Genomic DNA, 20,001 nt, shown 5'->3' on the forward strand with positions numbered 1-20,001 from the left:
ACATGGCGGCCGCCACATGGCCGCCGCCATTTTGGCCGGGCTGCAACTGTACGGCGCGGGGCAGGTGGGGAAAGGGGGGTTCGCTCCCGGCGCCTCTCGCTTGCCTCGTCGGCGCAGCTGGGCGTCCGCCTCCCGACGAGCCGCTCGGTCCGTGGCAGCTGAGCCCTGAAAGGCGTCTCCGAGTGGGGCGGGCATGGTGGAAGGGGTTACTCTCACGGGGAACGGAGGGGCGGGGCTGAGCCGGCTCCGTACAACACCATGGCGGCGCCCGTTTATCACATCATTCCTAGGTGTACGTGTCACAGGACCCGCCCGTCGGCGCTCTGCGTAAGGAGCGGACCGCTCACACTCCGCGCCGCCCTCTAGCCCCAACCACAGCCCCTCCGCCTGCCCGCTGCCGCCCCGCGCTCCGCTTCGCCACTCCGTACGGCAACATGGCAGCTCCCTGCCCGCGGGCACCGGCGCGTGGCGCCGCGCTGTGACGAAACCACATACAGCCAATCGGCGCGGGGGCCGGCGGCGAGCGGCGCTCCCATTGGCCGGGAGAGGCGCGTCGCGCCAGCAGCCGCCCAGGGCCGCGCCGGGCGTGAGAGTCGGCGGCGGCCGCAGCCTCGGTGGGGCCGCCATGGACGCAGGTGGGTCCCGGCCGGGCCCTGCCCGCGGCGCGGCGGCCGCGCTTCCCCTCGGGGCTCCCCGGCCTGGCTCAGCCCGGCCCGGCTGCCGCTCGAGGCCCGCGGCTCCGCGGCGCGGCCTCCCCGGGCAAGGCGCCGCTTTCCGCCCTGGGCACGGCCCTGGGAACCGCGGCCCTCCGGGACCGGCCGCCCCTCTGGTGGGGCGAAGGGGAAGGCGGCGGCTGCGGGTATCCCTCGCCCTCCGCAGCCCCGCTGCTGCCGTCGTTCCTCGAAAGCTCGGAGCTCTGCCCGAGCCGGGTCGGGTCTGCCCGGGGGGAACCGGAGCGGGAGCGGGGACAGGGCCGGTGTGAGGGCTTGAGGAAGGCAGCGTGGGGGTAAGAGAGGGACTTTGGAGGGGTGAGAAGGTGCCCTCGGGGGTAAAAAGGCGACCCAGCCACGCATCACCCTCACAGAGGGCTCTAGCAAAGCTGCTGGTGGTAGAGATTTTGGTTTCGTGCGGGGTAAAGTAAAAATAAGTGTTTGCACTTGTGTTGGGACCCGCTTCCCTGCAGCCTGAGCGTAGTAGCGGCTCCCACCCCCTCGGCAGGGAGAAGTGTTGTTCCACAGCAACAAACGCTTCCCTGGGCTCCTCCTTGGCATGGCCAGCACGGTGTGCCGGGATCCCTGTCCCCTGTCCCTCCCCGGGGCTCTCCTGGCTTGGCTCGGCCTTGGTGCCGCTGTTGGTGTCACTGTGGTCCTGCTGAGAGCGTCCCCAATGTCACACCTGAGCCTGCACCCTGCTCCGGGAGATGTGTGTGCTTCCCCTTGGGGTGAGAGCAAAGGAAACTTTGCTGTGGTGGATGGTGGGGCTGGGTCTCCTCCCTGAGAGGAGGAGGAGGAGAATCTCTGGGCTCGAACCCCTCTGTGTCCAGCCCTGCTCCTGAGATGGTCGGGGAGCTGACAGCAAAACTTGGAACTGTTTGTTCCAAGCCTTCAAGAAAGCACCATCCCTCAGTAACCTGAATTTCCTCACTGTCTGTCTCTTGACTCTTTGTTAGTGCTCAGATAATCAGGATTTGTCTTGTTTGAAAGAGATTGGGGGAAAGAAAAGATTCAGTCTTTCTTCTGCAAAGGGCAGAAGTAAGGGTTTGAGCTGTTTGGTGTTTTCCAGCAATGCGTTTTACTAAAGTGTTAAATTTACCTTCTTTTCTTGACTATCTCTGAAATGTTCCACATCCAGTTGTGTTCCTCCTGTGCCTTGGGTGAGGTGCCTGTATCAGCTAAAGGAGAGATCATCCACCTCATTTCTGATCCTTAGTTGGATGTGAAAGGATTTGGGAAGGCATGAGAGCCTTTTCAGAGAAGGGAGAAGCCCCAGGAGCAGTTTGGGAAGGGAAGTATGGCAAATCCTGGCTTTCCTTCAGTGCCAGGCTCCAAAGCTCAGACTCTTTGTGTGAGGAGTTCTTCAGCATCAGGCTGCCCGTGGTGTTTGGTGCTGTGAAAATCACCTGCTGTGTTTCTGTCTGAGTCACCCGAGCCTGCACTTGTTGTTACTTGTTTCCCAGAGTTGATGCTGAAGCAGATGGCTCTGGCTGTGGTCCCTCAGGGGCTGTCACAGGCCTGGCCTCCAGCACATTTGCAAACTGGCAGCAGCGCTCAGGGGCTGCTCCCAGCGCCCAGCTGTGCCTCTGGGTGTGCTTGATACAAGTTGGGACAATGTTTTTGTCTCCAGCGTTGCTTTGTGCTGATTAAGGCTATGAGAAAGGAGGGGAAATGGGAAATGTCACTTTCTACCCTAATCCTGTGTGTTTAGAGATGATGGAGCACATTTCCTGTGAGGAAAGGCTGGGAAAGCTGGGGGTGCTCACCTGGAGAAGAGAAGGCTCTGGGGAGACCTGAGAGCCCCTTCCAGTGCCTGAAGGTGCTCCAGGAGAGCTGGAGAGGGACTGGGGACAAAGCATGGAGGGACAGGACACAGGGAATGGCTTCCCACTGCCACAGGGTTAGATGGGATATAGGGAAGGAATTGTTCCCTGTGAGGGTGCTGAGGCCCTGGGACAGCTGCCCAGAGAAGCTGTGGCTGCCCCTGGATCCCTGGAATTGTTCCAGGCCAGGCTGGACAGGGCTTGGAGCAGCCTGGTCTATTGGAAGGTGTCCCTGCCCATGGCAGGAGTGGAATGAGATGAGCCCTAAGGTTCCTTCCAGGCCAAACCATCCTGGGATTCTGCTGTGGCATGTACAAAGCTTTGCCTTTCCTGCTGAGGCTTTCTGGGGTGAGGTGTTCTGCAGATGCCATGGGGCAGCAATCCAGGCAGCCTCCCCTCACTCCCAGTGTGTGCAAGGCTCCTGGAAAGCAAGGCTGCCTTTCAGGGTGAGCTGTGCAGGGCTCACACTCTGCTTTTTGATATAAACCCTTGTGAAGTTGAGCTGCTGTGTTTGATGTGTGAGACTGCACATCCTTCTCTGCAGAAACTGCTGCTCCACTGTCCTGGATGCTCAGAGGTCGGTAATTAAAATAGACTGAGGGCTTTCTGAAGGTGAAGCTTTGGAGCACTGCCTGAGAAATGTGCTGATCTCACCCAGCTTCTGCAGCTCTGAGAGGAGCAGCCTCAAACAGGATTTCTGCTTGGTGAATTTCCAGATGGATTTCTCTTCTTCATCTCTGGCTGTAAGAAGGAGAGAAAGGCTCCTGTGCAGTCTGTGATGTTCTTTGTGCCCTGCCTGAATTGTCTGGGTCCCACTGGCTGGAATTAGCCCATCTGGGCAAATAGCACAATAAATGGACTTTGGAAAAGTGCTGGAACATGTGAAGGTGGAGGCTTGTAAAGGAAGCACTCAGTGACCTCAGGCCTTGTGGGGAGTTTACTGCTCCCATTGGAATGTCCTTGACACTAACTGGGAGCAACCTCTTGGATTTTCATCCCTGTGAAGGAGAAACCTGAACTCCTGCATTTAGTAGCTGTGCCTTTTCAACTATTTTCTGCCCAAATCCCAACACAAATGTCTGGCCACCTCTTTGGGATGCACAGCTGGACACACAGAGCCTTGTACAGAGCCAGATGTTGGGCATCCAGCTGAAGGGCTGCAAACCTGGGACTCTCCTCCCCAATGTGCTGTGTCATGACACGTGTGCTGCATTCCCTGAACACAACGTGACTGGCCCCCCTTTATCTGCTGATCCCTTCCTCTCTGAGCTTTGGTGGAAGGAGAAAGACCCCAGCAGCTCCTTTCCAGCTGCTGATCCTTGCTGGGAGGTGTCCAGTTGCAAATCCTGTCCTTGCAAACTGTGCAGCTGCAGAGTTTGTGATATTTGAGCAGCTCAGGGAATGTTGCTGGGAAGGAGAAGGAGGGATTGTGGATAGCTGGATGTTCCTGTGTGGCATCCTTGTTCCACTCATTTCCTTTAGGCTATTTGAGACTCCTGACAGAGAATTGGATACATGACAAACCACAGAATATTCCTTGGAGCTTCAAAACCTTCCTGGAGTTCTCACTCCAGTATTTATGTTAAAATCATGCCAGTTACCTTTTCAAATCTGGACATTTGCAAGTTGGGATAGTAAATGGGAAAGAAATCCTTCCTTTCCCTGCTGAAGTTTGTTAGAGGAGCAGACTGCAGCAGTAATTTGTTGCAAGCAGAATTGTTTTGTTTTGCTTGCTGAGGAGTCACATCATGGGGTGGCAATGGGAACATGTGGCCTGTGCAATCCTAAAGGTGCCTAAAGTTAGTCTTAAAGATTAATTCACACAAAGAATGTGCTTTAAGTCTTGTGGGTTGTAATTAAGGCAGAGTCTGATTCAAAATGTGATGTAGGAGCCTGTTGTCATTTCTGTTGCTGTGATTCCTGCTTGTTGGTTTTAGTGATGGTATCTGCTTGAGTGTTTTCTTGGATGTTTGAAATTGGAATTCCAGGTCAGGGAGCCCACATTAGAAAGCTGAGCTACTTCAGGAGGCTAAAATGTCTTCTGTAGCAGCAGGTTACTCTGGAGAAGCCAGAAGTGTGTGTCCCATGGACAGGGGTGCAGAGAACCAGGCTGACAGGAGCTTGTGGCTCCTTTGTCCTGCTTTAAACTCATCACATTACCACAGATTGTATTGCATTTGCTGTGAAAGATGTTTTCAGTCACTACTCTAACAGTCTGCCTTAGCTCTGCTTTAAATTTTAGAGGTGCTTTGCTACAGAATTGTCACCTTTAAAATCATGTGGGTCTTCTCCAGAATTCCCAGGCTGCTTTCAAGTCCGTGTTTCCAAACACAGATCTAGTGGAGCACAGCTCATCCAGCTCCTCTGGTTTTTCCTCCTTGTTGTTTGTACCCTGTGCACAGCAGCTGAATCCTGATCCAAGGGCAGCCTGGGCTGCTGGGTTGTTCTGTCATGGTCCTGGATTTTTGGGCACTGATGGATGCCAGGCTGTGAAGGGAGCCAGTAAAAGAGACAAAAGTTGTGCCTGTCACCTTTGCATGAGCACATCTTCACAGCTCTGTGTTCCTCACTCTGTGGGGTTACACCTGTATAAGTTTCTGCTGGGTATTGTGCTTCTTGAACAAGATTTAGTTTCCACCTTAATGTGATCTGTGTTTTGCGTGTTCTTCCCTCAAAATTTGTGTTCCCTGCAAGAGGATTTGAGCCACTTTGCTGGATGGAAAAGAGGCCCTCAGCATCAATGCTGTAGCTGATGCTGTGCATGATGCTGCCTGTTCTGGGGAATGATGTAGCTGCCACGTGAAGCTTTAGATGTTTTCTGCCCCAGGCAGAACCTGGAGCTGGCCTAACCTGGAAATCTTGCTGCTCTTCTGCCTGTGGAGCAGCCAGGAGCGAGCCAGGGCTGGGTCTGTGCCTCCCAGAGCTGAGTGCAGAGCCCTGGCACCATTCCTGCCAGCCCAGGGCCTTTGGGGGTGTCTGGGACTCCCTGGGCCACAGCAGCTCTGATTCTGCAGCTTTGTCTGGTTTTGAAAACAAAAGGAACATCTATCAAATATCTGTGATTTCTCTTTTCTCTTTCCAGCTACGCTTACCTACGACACCCTCAGGTTTGAGTATGAAGACTTCCCTGAGACCAAAGAACCTGTTTGGATCCTTGGCAGGAAATACAGTGTTTTTACAGGTATTTTCTGTGCTCAGTGCAATGCTTTAAGGCTCCACAGACTTTGTTAGTGTTGCACCTGGGTGTTAGCTGCCATGCTTCTGTCTGTCTTGCCATTTCCATGGATTCTGGAATATTTTTGTGCAGGAAGTTACCATGTGGGAGTTGTTGGGACATGTCATGAGGGCAGTCAGGGGGCAGAAGGATGGTTTGCTGCTTCATAATTTGCCTCTGGCCATAGTGTCTTTGGGTTGATGGCAGCTATTTTGGGGGGGAAAGGAAGTATTTTATGCACAGCAGTACTGCCCCGTTCCTCAGGCAGCCTCTGCCTCTCTGGGCCTGCAGACTGAGGAGCAGAATCCCTTGGGAGGGTGGGTGGGAGGTGGGTTTAGCAGTGTTGGTGCCCCCCTCACGTGTGTGCCTTTCCATGCTGAACACTTTGCAGAGAAGGAAGAGATCCTGCTGGATGTGACCTCTAGGCTTTGGTTCACCTACAGAAAGAACTTCCCTGCTATTGGTATGTACTCTGGGGGACTCTAAAAGAAATGATTATAATCTTCATATCCCTAATAAAGCAGTCCCCACAAACATGACATCATTTCCATTCATGAGAGTGAGAAATGTGCTTCATCTAATTGATTAGACAGACTTTTTGTTTATCTGATAATGAGAATTCCTCATCCCCTTGGGTAGGAGGGATAGAAGTGGTTTTTAAAGGGACATAAGGAGAGGTTTGGGAAGTCTGCTCTTTTTTTAGGCAACATGGGAGGATTTTTGTGCTTCATCACATCCTACATCAGTCTAGTGTGAAATATTGCTGAATGATGGTCTTGAGTGGATTAAAATGATGAAGCCTGGAGAATGCTACAGAAATTGCTGCCTTTGTGCATCTGCTCCAGGCTCTGTGTGGGGGTTTTGTTTGTCTAGAGGGAGTTTTGTGCCTGCAGTGTCTGTCACACACAGGAGCTGTAGTGACAGGGGAGTGTTTCCCAGTGAGCTGGAAGGAGGATGTCTGGGTTCCTTCAGATACTCTGCATGGCCTCTTCTGGGATTTGTGTTTGTGTGCTGGGTGCAAGGTGTGTCAGAGGAGATCTAAGAGCAGGTAAATGGGACTCCATGTCCCCCTTCTGTCACTGCCATGCCTAGCAGTCAGTGGGAAAGGAACATGGCTCAGCTTTGGAAAAGAGACTTCTTCCTAACTGGTCCTTCTGGCTTGTGCTGTTCTTTCCCTGATGGGAAGCTCCCTGCCTCACAAGCTCTGAGACATCTTTGATGCAGTTTAATCCCTTTAAATTCATGTTTGTGCACCATAGTTAAACACATGTTTGAGAACAAAGGGTTAGCACATGTTTAACTGGCTCACAGACAGTTTTGGTTTCTTTGTGAGTCATTAGAGGCTGTGGGGTGAACACAGACCCCATTTTCTGAGTCATTTCCCATTTACACCACAGATATGATCTGCAAGTCATCTACAGTAAACCTTTTCCAGTATTTTTTCTCCCAGTCACCCCTGTTACTGTTCATCCCTTCCCTCTGTGCTAGCCCACTTAAATTATCGTAAGACTTAGGGAACTAATTAGTCTAATGCTAATTTTGTAAAACATTATCACTTTGGAATTTGTACATGTTATGAATTCCTGGTGAAATTATGGAATACAACTGGTGACCATTGAGAAGCTGATTAAATCACCTCCAGGTGATTTTTCTCCCTGTTTAGGACCAAAGGAAGAAAGCAGCATTACAGAGACTTGCAGAAGCTGTGCCCAGGCACAGATTACCTGCTGTGATCACACTGAACATTTGATCTCTGTTATTTGTACTAACAGCCAGAGCTGGAGTAGAGGAGCAGCAGTTTCATTTGGAAGGTCTGTCAGGGAAACGTTTTCAGCCTTGTGTCCTTTGTCTTAGATTTTCCAGCATGAGCTGATATCCAGCTTTCTCCAACAATATGTGGGATCTGTCTTTTTTCACTGCTTGGGTAGGTTTTTTTTGGCTGGTGCCTTTGTTTTTTTGGCCTGACTACATTGTTCACTTTGAAATGTTATTTGTAGCCACTTCTGAAGTGGGAATTCCCTGGGACTGGTTTGTTCTGCTTGGTGAGTTGCCTTCTCTAGATGAGGATTACAAGAGTCATCTTTAACAAACACCTTCATGTAGGACTGTGTCAGAATTGGGCTGAGAGTCTGCAGCCAGGCTCAAGGGATGTTGTTCTTCTGAGAAATTCAGCTCTCCCTTGGGCTGTTTAGATTTCCCTTGGGATTTTTTTCCCTTTCAGTTAGTGTTAGAGGAGTTTATTTATTTGTTTTTAAGGGATGCCACTAAGTTACTCATAGATAACCACATCTTTGGTTCTCAGCCTTGGCTGTGTGAGCTAAGCTAGTCCTCATTCCCTGCCTCATTTCTTGGTGAGCCTGCTGCCCATTCATTCTCCTCCCTCTTGGTTCTGTCTCACCACTCACCCCCTGTTTATTTTCTGTCCTTGTTTGCAGGAGGAACAGGTCCCACCTCTGACACGGGCTGGGGCTGCATGCTGCGCTGTGGCCAGATGATCTTTGCTCAGGCCTTGGTCTGCAGGCATTTGGGAAGAGGTAAAGCAGTGCACAGCCCACACTGACCTCCAGGGCCATGTGCTCCCAGGAGTGCAGCACTTGGAAGAGCAGAGACAACAAAGACACAGCTGGGAATTGATGAGGCTTCTGTAACTTTTTTCTTCAATCTTCTCAAGTTCGGAGCTGTTGAGAGAACAGTCTACTTGGAACTCTCTAGGGATATTTATATTTTCTGATTTTATGTTTGTTTATTTGTTTTTCTGTGGGTGATGGGATCTTACCCCAGCTGTAAGAATGTTTTCTGTTATTTTAAAATTACCCCTTTACTGTTGGGAATGCCTCAGATGCTTAGTAATAATATGACAATGTGCAAATTGAGTTGGTGAATACACAGGAAGAGAATTGGAGCTTGCAGCCTCTGGTTGCTAATAAGTACCATGTTTATTTCATATATACCTTGTCTGTCCTAGACTGGAGGTGGATAAAAGGGAAGAGGCAGATGGATAATTACTTCAACGTTCTTAATGCCTTCATTGACAAAAAAGACAGCTACTACTCCATTCACCAGATAGGTAAGAAGAGAGAAATGCTCAGATGTAGCAAATGGGCTAAGGAAGGCTCTCACCTAGATACAAACTTCCCTGAGAAATCAGAGAAGCAGCCTGATCCAGTGTTTCCTGTGGGGTGAACAGAGCTCAGGTCATAGGGGTGGTCTAGTGATCAAAGCTGCTTCTGATGCAACACTGCCCTTTGAACTTCTGTGCTGCTGCACTTTAGAGAAAGGATTTGCTCTGCAGTCCTTCAGGATGTGCTTCTCACCCCCACAAAACACTAAATGCTGCTGATTCAATAAAGTTTCCAAATGAGAACTCTTCCCTATTAAATACAAGCCTGATTAGGAGGGGATGCAGTGTGGGTGAAGTTATTGACTCTGTTATTCTGGTTTTTTGTTGTGCTGCAGCCCAGATGGGAGTCGGGGAGGGCAAATCCATAGGCCAGTGGTACGGCCCCAACACGGTGGCACAGGTGCTCAAGTAAGTGCTGCCCTTTCCTTTTCTCTGTTCAATCAGGGGCTATTGGTGTTTGGCACCTTCTGCCTTTAATAACTCCCTCCCTCCTCTCACATTCTCCCCTCACATCAGTAGATGAGCAGGCAGCTCCCTGGAATAGGCTGGAGTTGCCTAACAGCAGCTTTCCCATGTCAAAGCACATTTCACACCTAATTGACAACACCAGTCTCTCCTAATCCAATTTCTCCTCTCTGATACATCACCATCTCTGTCTTGTAATTGTATTAATCCTTCATTACTTATCTGTTTTTAATTTTCCTCTAGAAAACTTGCAACTTTTGATACGTGGAGTTCCCTGGCAGTGCACATAGCCATGGACAACACAGTGGTGATGGAAGAAATCCGTAAGTGTCACACAGAGCTGGAGTGTGGTTGGTGTATCCTGGGCAGCAAGAGCCCAGGAAAAAGCTGGAGGGCACAGCAAGCATGAAGTACATGTTCTGTCTTGGAGAAATTGTTCCCTGTGAGGGTGGTGAGGCCCTGGCAAAGTTGCCCAGAGAAGCTGTGACTGCCTCATCCCTGGAAGTGTCCAAGGCCAGGTTGGATGGGACTTAGACTTCCCTGGGAGATAGTGGAAGGTGTCCCTGCCTGGATGAGCTTTAAGGTCCTTTTCAACACTCATGATCTCTGAAAGCTGTGTCTAGAAGTGCTAAAACAAGGTGAGAATTGCTGTTTTAGGGCAAGGAAGGGCCTTGTTTGACTTTCATTTCATCTGCTGATGCCTCTGGACCTGGAGAGGAGGTTTGCTGACCTTCAGACAGCCTATGGGAGCTGCTTGGTAGGCAGTGCCAGACTTGTTCATGGCCACAAGGAGCAAGCAGTAAATGGCTGTCACATAGTTGGTAGGGAGGGTTCTGCTGTTGGACAGAGTAACGAAGCCAGAACGGATCTGAAGAGGAAAAGGGCCAAAATTGGCAAGGGGAGAGAATAAGAAGGGAATCCACCAATCTCATTATTTTAAGGAATATTCACTGGTGGTTTCTTCTTTTTTGCTTCTTTGCTTTTTTGGACATCCTGCCCCCAGGCTGGCTCTGGAGGCTGGAGCAGCCCTTCTTGCCCATCCTGAGCCTGCCTGCAGCACTGCAGTAACCAGAGCTACAAAGCTGAGCTCCTGCACTGCTGGTTGCTGCAGCCCTGCATGGTCCTGGCCTCAGCAGCCTTCCCATGCCTTGCTCCAGGGTAATTCCTGAGGCAGTGAGCCCACCCAGCACAAACCTAGCAGTGTTTCTGCCAGGGCAGGGCTCAAACAGCTGGGGTAGGCTACAGGTGAGATGGTGGCAGGCACCATTTGGGCTGTCTTGGCTGCCACAGGCCAGGATCAATAACCAGACAACTTTTGCCTGGAGTGCAGGACAGTCCCTTTGTAAAGTCACATCTCTTGTCAGGTAGGCTCAGTGGGGCCTCAGCCTTCAGCCTAACCTTAGCTTAAGGCATATGCTGATACCCTTGGCTCAAACAAAGGCCAGTTTTAAAACAGAAATTGGATTTTATTTCATCTTCAGCCTGCAGATATCACTTCTAGAGGTGAAGCATGCTGGCTATGAGGCTCAGGAGTGTTGCAGGCTCTGGCTGCTCAGCACTGATGCTGCTTCAAGTGACAAATCCATACAACTTGTCATGGTCAGGGGTGTGTGTGCTTGTTTTCCTCAAATGTGGATCATAATGTACCTGCTCAGGGCCTGAAAGTCACTGTGAGAGTAGTTCTGATGTGTTACCTGTCTGTAGGTTTGTGTTTGGTACCTTGTGCCCCAAACATCATGGATAAAAGTAATGTTGTTTCACACATCTGTTAATTCTGTCACTGATAGGGTTCAACCAAAGTTCAGAGGAAAAGCCTTTTGTTACAGCAGTGAAGAAACATAAATCTTTATCCATGAGAAAGAGCAGCTAGACCTGAGAGGGAGGAGAGTCACAAAGGTGGTGAAAATCCAAGGCAGCTGAAGCCAGTAGCTGCCAGCAGGAGAGGTGTCATGTCAGATCTGCTGGAATATGTTTGCAGTAAATGATTTGGATCCAGCTGGGAAGCTTTAGGTAGGTTCTGCTCTGCTGTGGGACACAGAACTGCAAAGCCTGCCAGATAGCAGAGTGAGTTTAGCCTGTGCCAAGCTCTCTGCTGCTTAAACTGCAGGTAAATATGTTCATCCACACTGCAGGATTGCCAGATGAGGAAACCTGCGGTGACACCCCATTCAGCAACAGCCCTGGCTTGGCAGCTGATTTCACATCATCTGGACAGGCAGGCTACTGCAACAAATAACCTGATTTAGCAGGAGAAATGGCTACAAATAATGGCTTTGAGTTTCCTCAGAACCTCTGGTACCCATGTCTGTGCATCAGATGCACACATACACCTTCTCCCTTCCTGAGGAACTGCAAACATCTGTGTAGGTTGTCTCTCCTCCTGAGGCTTTAAATCAAAGTCCTATTTCTTCTAAATTTGGGTGTAATATTGCCCTCATTCAGCTGGGTTTGAAGCTGTCAGAAGTGAACAAATACCCTGAAATAGCAAATGGCTGGTGATTAAGGTGTTTGTTTACATCACATCCTACCTGCTAGAGTGTCCTGGCATTCAGTTTAAGTTGGGAATAAATTAAATGAGCCTCTGGCACTCTGTCCAACTGCCTTGGCTTCATGATTCTTTAATCATGCTGAGGGTTTCTTTGGGGTTTGGGTTGGGTTTGTTTGTTTGGTTTTTTTTTTCCACACACCCAGCAAGTAATTAAATTGGCTAGTGAGACAGGTAGGCTTGGAGTTGTTTCTGGACCAGAATTTACATAACCTGGGTGCATTACAGCCTGGCTGTGTGTCTGTCAAGCCTTTAGGATGAGGATGCAGAGTGCTTATATCATGTGTATGCCCTGAGGAGTTCTGCTGCCCCATATCTTAGAGGCAGAGCTCATGCTGAAAATGCAGAGTTTAATGACCATACTGCTTTAGGTCTGTAAAGTAGCTTGTGAATGATCTCCAAGAAAATTTATGAAGCTTTTTTGTGACCTTTAGGAAGATTATAACTACTCTAGACTGATACCATGTTTGTGTCTTGCTGCAGCACTTGATTAGAGGTGAATATTTCCTGTGTTAACTCATAATGCTGTTCATTCATGAACTCTTCTGGAGTTGAACACTCCAGAACTTTCCTCTTTCTGCCTACAAGCTTTGTGAATTCAGGACAGTTGTCTGACCTGCTAATCAACCCCTCCAGCTTTGTTGGCACAGGTGGTTGCTCAGAAGAATTTGCATTCTGGAAGAATTTGCATTTTTGCTGCCCAGCAGTTGGTAGCTGTGCGTACAAGCTGCTGAGGCTTGGTGTGAGCTCAGCACACATCACACAGCCCCAGCACTCAACCTCTTCAAGCTCTTCTTGGGTTTAAATGCTGTAGATTTCTGGTAAAGAGCAGTTATTGATCAGAGGGATGACTGAAGATCTGGGAACAGTCCTGATGCTTTGTGCTGCTGTTCCCTTCCCCCAGGGAGGCTGTGCCAGTCCAATGTGCCATGTGCTGGAGCTGCAGCATGCCCTGCCCTGGAGTCAGATGTGCTCTACAATGGGTGCCCAGAGGACCTGGGGCTCAGAGGGAGGCTCCCCCTGTGGAAACCACTGGTGCTGCTGATACCTCTCCGCCTCGGGCTCACAGAGATCAATGAAGCCTACATTGAAACACTAAAGGTAGGGAATTTGGAGCTCAATTCCTGCTGGGGGGATGCTAAAGGATCCTGTTGTGAATTAAGGAATTGCTCAGAAGTGATTGCAAAAGAAAAATGTTTTCAGAGACAGTCCTTGTCAGAGGTCAGGATATGGGTTCTTGCAAGCTGTAGTCAGGAAAATGGGAGGGCTTGAGGGGTTGGACCTTTTCTGGTTGTGTTGGGGTTTTTTTCTTTCAAGAATCTTACTTCACAGCTTAGCTTTCAGCCTCTCTTTGTGTGCAGATGGTATCAACCTGCTGAAGCCTTTGTTCAGCACAGCTATACCCTGAGTGTTAATTAACACAGTGTTGCACACTCCCCTTGGCTCAGATGCTGAAGTTTGTGCTGCAGACTGAGGCTAAGAGCTGCCAGGTGATTGCAGGTTGGAGTATTGAGAAGCTGCAGAATTTAGGGTGTACACAAGACAGGGAGCACAATGCTAGCAAGCTCTGAGCTTGGGTGAGAGACCTCCAGATTCAGATTTGTGGGAGGTTGCTTCCCTTAACTCAGTAGATCAGGCTTGGCTGCTCCAGGTGGATAAAGAACTTAAACTGTTTCCTGAATTCTCTCCTGAGAGCACTGTTGCAACCTGATGACAGCTCCAGGGATCTTGCCACTGAGTGCAGCAGAGCCAAGTCCTAGAGTAGTGCAGCTTCTTTCACTTGGTCCCCCTGTCTACTCCTGTCAGCAATTTAAAGTGTTTTTGAGCTGCTTCCACATTCCTAGAAAGCCCTGTATGGAGTTTTCTCCAGAAATGGCTGGTTTTGCTGCTAGAATTGCTGATTTTCCATGTCCCTGTCCATCTTTCCCACTGCATTTTTGGATGTTTGCCTTTGTTGCCACCTGCTGTTTCACTGTCTGTCAGCTGTGTGTTTTCTGTGTTGCTTTTCCAGCACTGCTTCATGATGCCCCAGTCCCTGGGAGTGATCGGAGGGAAGCCAAACAGTGCTCACTACTTCATTGGCTATGTAGGTGAGTGCCCAGAGGCCTGCAAAGGCTGTCCAAAGAATCTCCCCCGGCTAAAAAATGCTTGTGGGGTGGCACACACTCCTGCTTAGCCTGTGGTGCATGCTGCTGGAAGTGTGGGAGGCTGCTGTGGGCTGAGTGATGTAGATTTGAGCAGTGGCCATAAATTTCCACTGCATAAATGTGGTCTGTGGAGTGCATAGAGCCTGTTTCCTGCATTCAGAGCTGACCTTCCTCTGCAGCTTGGCTGTATTTAACTGTTCTTTAGGTGTTCCTCAAACCCTACAAACTCCTGTTACTCTCCTTCTTCCTTCTGTTTCCTGTCTGCCAGAGACCTCAGGTTATTTGTGCTTTGGATTTCTGGGGTCTATTTGAGCTCACCCAGGAAGGGATGAGCAGGAACAAAACCCCAAATAGTGCCAGTGTCACAGTGGAGTGGCCACTGTGGTTGTGCTGGCAGCTGTGCCTGGCTGAGAAGCATTTGGGGAAATGGCTGAAAGGTGTCCCTGGAATGTGAATTCCTCTGTGTGGTTATGAGAGCTGGCTCTGCCATCGCTCTTCCTCCTCCTTGTATCAGCTCTCCTCAAGCTGTGGCATGCTGTTGATGTGTCCTTGCCTTGGTGGCAGGTGAGGAGCTCATTTACCTGGACCCCCACACCACGCAGCCGGCGGTGGAGCCCGGCGACAGCGGCTGCCTCCCCGACGAGAGCTTCCACTGCCAGCACCCCCCTTGCAGGATGAGCATTGCCGAGCTCGACCCCTCCATCGCCGTGGTGGGTCCTGCTCCCCCTGCTCCCCAGGGCTGGGCACGGGCTGGGGACTCTGGGCTGCTCTGCTCTGGGTTTTGGTGACACTGGTAAAGCAGCTCCTCACAGACTGGGGCTTGTGTCAGGGAAGTCCCTCCCCCTGTGGTCACCAATTGTTGCGGTGTTGGTGTGAGGGTCCCCAGGATGAGGTGAGAGATGAGAACTGACTCCCAAGTTCTTAGAAGACTGATTTATTATTTAAGATCTTATTTAAGATATTCTATTATTTAAGATATTCTATTATTTAAGATATTCTATTATATTAAAAGAAAATGCTGTATTAAAACTATACTAAAGAAAGAGGAAGGAGACATCAGAAGGCTAGACAAGAATGATAATAAAAACTTGTGACTGACCAGTCCTGACACAGCTGGACTGGGATTGGTCATTAAGTTAAAACAATTCACATGGAACCAATCCAAGCAACCTCCAACTACATTCCAAGCAAGCAGATAATTATTGTTTACATTTTTTTTCTGAGGCTTCTCAGGAGAAAAATCCTGGTGAAGGGGTTTTTCATAAAATTTTACAGTGACGTCCCTGTTGCATGGTAGTTAAATGCCATTTGTCATGGAGCACTGTCATTCTCTGGGGTTTAGTCTGGGCTTTGATTCCAGCCTTTTGATGGGCAGTTCTGACTCCATTCCTGAATCCATCTGATGATGCACCATGGCTTGTTTTCTGTTGAACCTGAGATGCCTGCCCTTTGTTCCTCCTGGTTTTCTTTCTGCAGTAAAGAAAATACTGATGATTCCAGCCCTTGGAGAACCACTCACATCAAGCCTTTGTGGACTGTTCAGTTTAACAGGGCAGTGTGAGGCACATTTTTAAAGCAAGGCAGTCAGGAGTAGTAACTGCTTCCAATCCCGATCATGGTACTTGGTGTTGACACAGGGCCTTAATTCTGAAATGATCAATCTAAAATATAGAAAGATAAAGTCTTTTTCTTCTTTTTCCTTTTTTAGGGCTTTTTCTGCAACACAGAGGCAGATTTTAATGACTGGTGCCAGCAAATCAAAAAGGTTTGTGTTAATAGATCTGGTCAGGCATTGGAACAGGCTCCCCAGGGAAGTGGTGGAGTCCCCCTCCCAGGAAGTGTTCAAAAGGCATGTGGATGTGGCACTTGGGGACATGGTATAGTGGTGACATTGGCAGTGATGGGGGAATGGTTGGACTCAAAGATCTTGGAGTAATTGTCCAGTTTCCCTCTCTCTGATTCTCTGTCCCTGGGAAAGGAATATCAGGTATTGTTTTGTTTCCAAACCACTGCATAGAGACCATGTAGCAGCAGCATGATCCCATTTTAAGCATACTAAAAAAGTTTATTAAACTACCAAAGGGAGCATAGCTCTGAAATCCTGTTAATGATGTGATTCAAAAGCTAAAGTGAAGTGCCCAGAGATGATTGTTAGCCCAGCAGTGCAGAGCTGTGGTTCTCATGGCTGTGCTGTGTCTCCACAGCTGTCCCTGGTCAGAGGAGCGCTGCCCATGTTCGAGCTGGTGGAACGCCAGCCCTCGCACTTCTCCAACCCCGACGTCCTGAATCTCACACCAGGTGAGGCCACCAGGGAGGGACAGCTGAGGGTGAGCCCCTCCCTCTGGCTGTCTGCAGATCATGTGGAATTACATTATGACTGCTGGTATGTTCCTGTTCCCACTGGAATTTAACCTGGAGTTCTTGGGTCAGTTGATGTCATTCTTCAGCTTTCAGCTAGAGGTTTGCAGATCCCACAGTGTCTCAGGATGGTTTTTAGAATAATCTCTGAATTATTCTAAAATAATTCACTGAGCAGAAAAACAAACAAGCTCACAGGCTGTCATGGCAGTGTGACCCTGTGGTTTCTGAAGGGATGCTTGGAGGAGTCAAAAGTGTCCAGTGAAAAGGCTGAAAACTGAGTTTGTAGGTAATGAAAATGCTCCAAGACAGGGCTGGTCACACTTAGTTCCAGCATAAGCACTCCCTCCTTCTTGGCATTACCATTACCAGTGGGAAAAAGGACAAGTGCTGGGCCCTAACCTTGCCTGTCAGGCTCTGCTTATCACATTAATGACATGAGCAAACATTGCAGGAGATAAGGCCATTGGCTGCTTCTGCCAAGAGCAGTGAGTGTGTGGGCAAGCCTATCCTGTCACCAGGCGTGGGGAGGCCTCCTGGCAACCTGCACCCTGCACTTCTGCTCTCTCTCTCTTTCTCTCCCTTTCTCTGCCCTCCTTCCTTAAAAGCTTTCATTATCACACTGTCCTTTGTTGTTAAGCATGCTCAATTCCCTTAAACTGCCAATTGATCCTTGCCTGTCTTAAGTTGTCCCTAATGTCTTTCCTACTCTTAAAAATGTTTTTTAATGGACTACTTGTCCTTCTCCCTCTTCCCTGGCTTGCAGAGCCTCTCCAATCTGCCAAGGCCATTCGTCTCTGTAAGTCCTGTCTCTCACTAGAAGGAGTAATTGAACTTTGAGCTCCTTTTAGGGCCTAAAGGGGTTCCAGGAAAGCTGGAGAGGACTTCACACAGTGACAGGACAAGTGGGAATGGCTTCCCACTGCCAGAGGGTAGGCTTAGATGGGATATTGGGAAGGAATTCCTCCCTGTGAGGATGGTGAGGCCATGGGGCAGGTTGCTCAGAGAAGCTGTGGCTGCCCCTGGATCCCTAGAAGTGTCAAAGACCAGGCTGGACAGGCTCTGGAGCAACCTGGGATTGTGGAAAGTGTCCTTGCCCATGGCAGGGGACAGGACTGGATGATCTTTAAGGTCCCCTCCAACCCAAACCATTCTGGGATTCTGTAACTTTCCAGCCTGAAGTAATAAAGGTTTCTCCTTCCCCCTGTGCTAAAGTTGCTTTAAGTGTGAGCTCCTTCTCCACCATATAGTTGGAAGGGTGGAGAGGTGGGATCAACTAACATTACCTTTCCTCACAAAGTGAACTGTGCTAATTGCTTTTAGGAGAGTGCATGTTGTAATTACATATCCTAACAGTTGCACCAAAAACACTATAGTAGAAACTATTCTCTAACACATAGGGGTAAATGTATCTCTTAACTGGGACGAAATCTTCATGGATATTGGTCCAGACCTGTCAAGTTCTCCTGTTCTGAGCTTCTTGAGGCAGAACAGTCTCCTGCTAATGCAGAGCTGGGCACAGGAAGGTTGTACAAAACAGTGGCAGCAGAAATGTGTTTGGATCTGTGAAAGATGCCGTGCTTCTGTGCTCCATGTAATTCTCTCCAGGGCATTTTCTATACCACTGACACATTCTTATCCTCCTCAGAGCCCTCACTAGGGTTTGTCACTGAGTTTTAGAACTTGTAGGCACTTGGCACTCAAACTGTGATGCCCTCCAGTTGCTGGTCTCACTGCCAGTCACAGCATCCCACTGAGGCAGCGCTTTCTGCTTCTTCTCTTCCAGACTCCTCTGATGCCGACAGATTGGAAAGGTTCTTTGACTCGGAAGATGAAGACTTTGAAATCCTGTCCCTTTGAAAACAAATAGGAAACTGACTCTGCAAATTTGTGTATGTGTGGGGAGAAGGGGGGAGGGAAGCTCCTTCGAGAGCCTGGGGCTACCGGTTTTCATAGGCGCTTGCTGCCATCCCTGCCTCCCGTCCATGCCGGCATTCCGTGCAGCCTCGGAGCGGTGTCTGCAGTGGGATGAAGAACCCAGAGGGTGTCCCAGCCTTACTGGCTGCAGTTGCAATGGCTCAGCAGCAAACAGCTGCTGCAAGTGGATGCAGTGGTGCTTAGGAGCTCCAAGCCTATCTGTTACAGCAGCAGGTCAGCCGGGCCTTCCTTCCGCGGGAGGCACGGAAATCGTTAGAGCGCTGAATCCTCCCATGGGGACTCCCCTCTGAAGCTTTAGTAGAGCCCACCCGTCATTTAGCAGGAGAAAGGTCCAGTTAATGCCTTTAGCAGCTTCCCTTCTCACTGGCCAGCCTGGACTGCAGCTCACAATGCCAGGGAACAGCAGCCACGTCCCACAGACAGCTGTGAAGCCTCCGGAGTGCAGGTCCCTATGGTACAAACTCCTGTTCATGCTCTGCAGGACACTCAGCACTACCTCTCCTGTCCACAGCCTGTAGAAAGGGGATTGAGGGAACTTTCAAGTGACTGAGAATTCAATAAGTGAAGTGCTGGAGCAGTGCTGTGCTGTTGGAGAGCATCTCAATCCCAGTTTAAGTAACAGAAGGAATGGAAGAGTAGAAAATGTGTGTGTTGCTCAGTGAGTCAGTCCATGTGCTTCTACAATGGAATAGTCTCTACTGCAAGTACCTTCAGGAAAGCTGCTTTGAACAGAAAACTGAATTCCACAGCCCTGGGAAAAAGAGCTGGGAGAGCTGAAACAAGGCAGCAGAGCTCTGCCAGGCGTGTTCCAGACTTCTGCCTGTCCACCAGTGTGCTGGCATGGTGACAAGGGAGTGATGTCCTGCCAGGAACCCAAGCTGTAAAACCTCTTGAGGTGCCCTGGGTGGGTTGGTCAGCACTTCCTGCAGCTCCTCCTGTCAGACATTCCCTTTCCAAAGCAGAAGAGGTGCCTGAAGGTTGAGTAGGTTTCTGAGCTGTGTTGCTGCCTTGCCTCTGCCAGCTCCCCTCCCTGTGGAGTGTGCCCAGAGGTGCTGTAGGAGCTAACCTGGAGAAACCCCTGTCAGGTGACCATCCCAGGAAGGGCAGAGTGCCTTGAAAAGGTCCAAATATACTGGAAATTGTAGCTACTTTAAGCTGGTAGCTCTGCCTGGGCCCCTTCTCCACAGAGAGAAGGGTAAACCGTGGAGGAGAGCTGTCTCCATGCACACTGCTAGGGAAGTGCTGCCATGGTTTCCTCAGTGTGTGCTGCACACTTCAACCCTGTTTACAAGGCTTTGGTTTGTGCATTCAGGTTTGGAACCTGTCAGATGATGGTGGTGTCCCCAAGGGTGGTGCCACCAGGCTAGAAATGTCCTGTTTCCCCTGTGACTGACCTACTGATGCTCTAACTGTCCCTGTGATACCCGAAAGCAGAGGTTTGAACTGGGAACCACAATGCTTCTGTCACTAAATTATTATTTGCTGCTTTCTGCCTGCTTCTCCTCTTCTCTCTTGTAGTCAGGGGAAGAGGCAGCAGAGGAAGTGGGGCTGTGCTCCATTCATCTGCTTTCAATTTCTATCTGAATAAACAGATGTAAAATCTTTGCCTGTCCTGATGTCCTTGCACACGTTGAAGGCAGTGGTGGGTGGTATGGAGTACACCAGGAGAGTCCAGTG

General features: G+C 49.7%; 1 protein-coding gene across 1 annotated transcript; it reads left to right on the forward strand.

Moving 5' to 3' along the window:
• Positions 1–570: 570 nt before the first annotated feature.
• ATG4B (autophagy related 4B cysteine peptidase) lies at positions 571–19,928 on the forward strand. Its single transcript, XM_054282461.1, has 13 exons — positions 571–635; positions 5,619–5,717; positions 6,142–6,213; positions 8,186–8,284; positions 8,716–8,817; positions 9,207–9,279; positions 9,580–9,659; positions 12,786–12,982; positions 13,893–13,971; positions 14,593–14,738; positions 15,737–15,793; positions 16,233–16,326; positions 18,173–19,928. The coding sequence occupies exons 1-13, from the start codon at positions 626–628 to the stop codon at positions 18,244–18,246; spliced, it is 1,182 nt and encodes a 393-aa protein (XP_054138436.1). The 5' UTR covers positions 571–625; the 3' UTR covers positions 18,247–19,928.
• The last annotated feature ends 73 nt before the right edge of the window (positions 19,929–20,001 follow it).

Source organism: Melozone crissalis, unplaced genomic scaffold (assembly GCF_028551555.1).
Source record: "Melozone crissalis strain CALT ecotype California unplaced genomic scaffold, PUWL_Pcris_2 ptg000034l_1, whole genome shotgun sequence".
Taxonomy (NCBI): Eukaryota; Metazoa; Chordata; class Aves; order Passeriformes; family Passerellidae; genus Melozone; species Melozone crissalis.

What these genes read in the sequence shown, in the direction of transcription:
- ATG4B (XM_054282461.1), top strand. An exon ending in ACGGTGGCACAGGTGCTCAA is followed by an intron (nt 9,280 to 9,579) that starts GTAAGTGCTGCC and finishes ATTTTCCTCTAG; the next exon opens with AAAACTTGCAACTTTTGATA. An exon ending in CTACTTCATTGGCTATGTAG is followed by an intron (nt 13,972 to 14,592) that starts GTGAGTGCCCAG and finishes CCTTGGTGGCAG; the next exon opens with GTGAGGAGCTCATTTACCTG.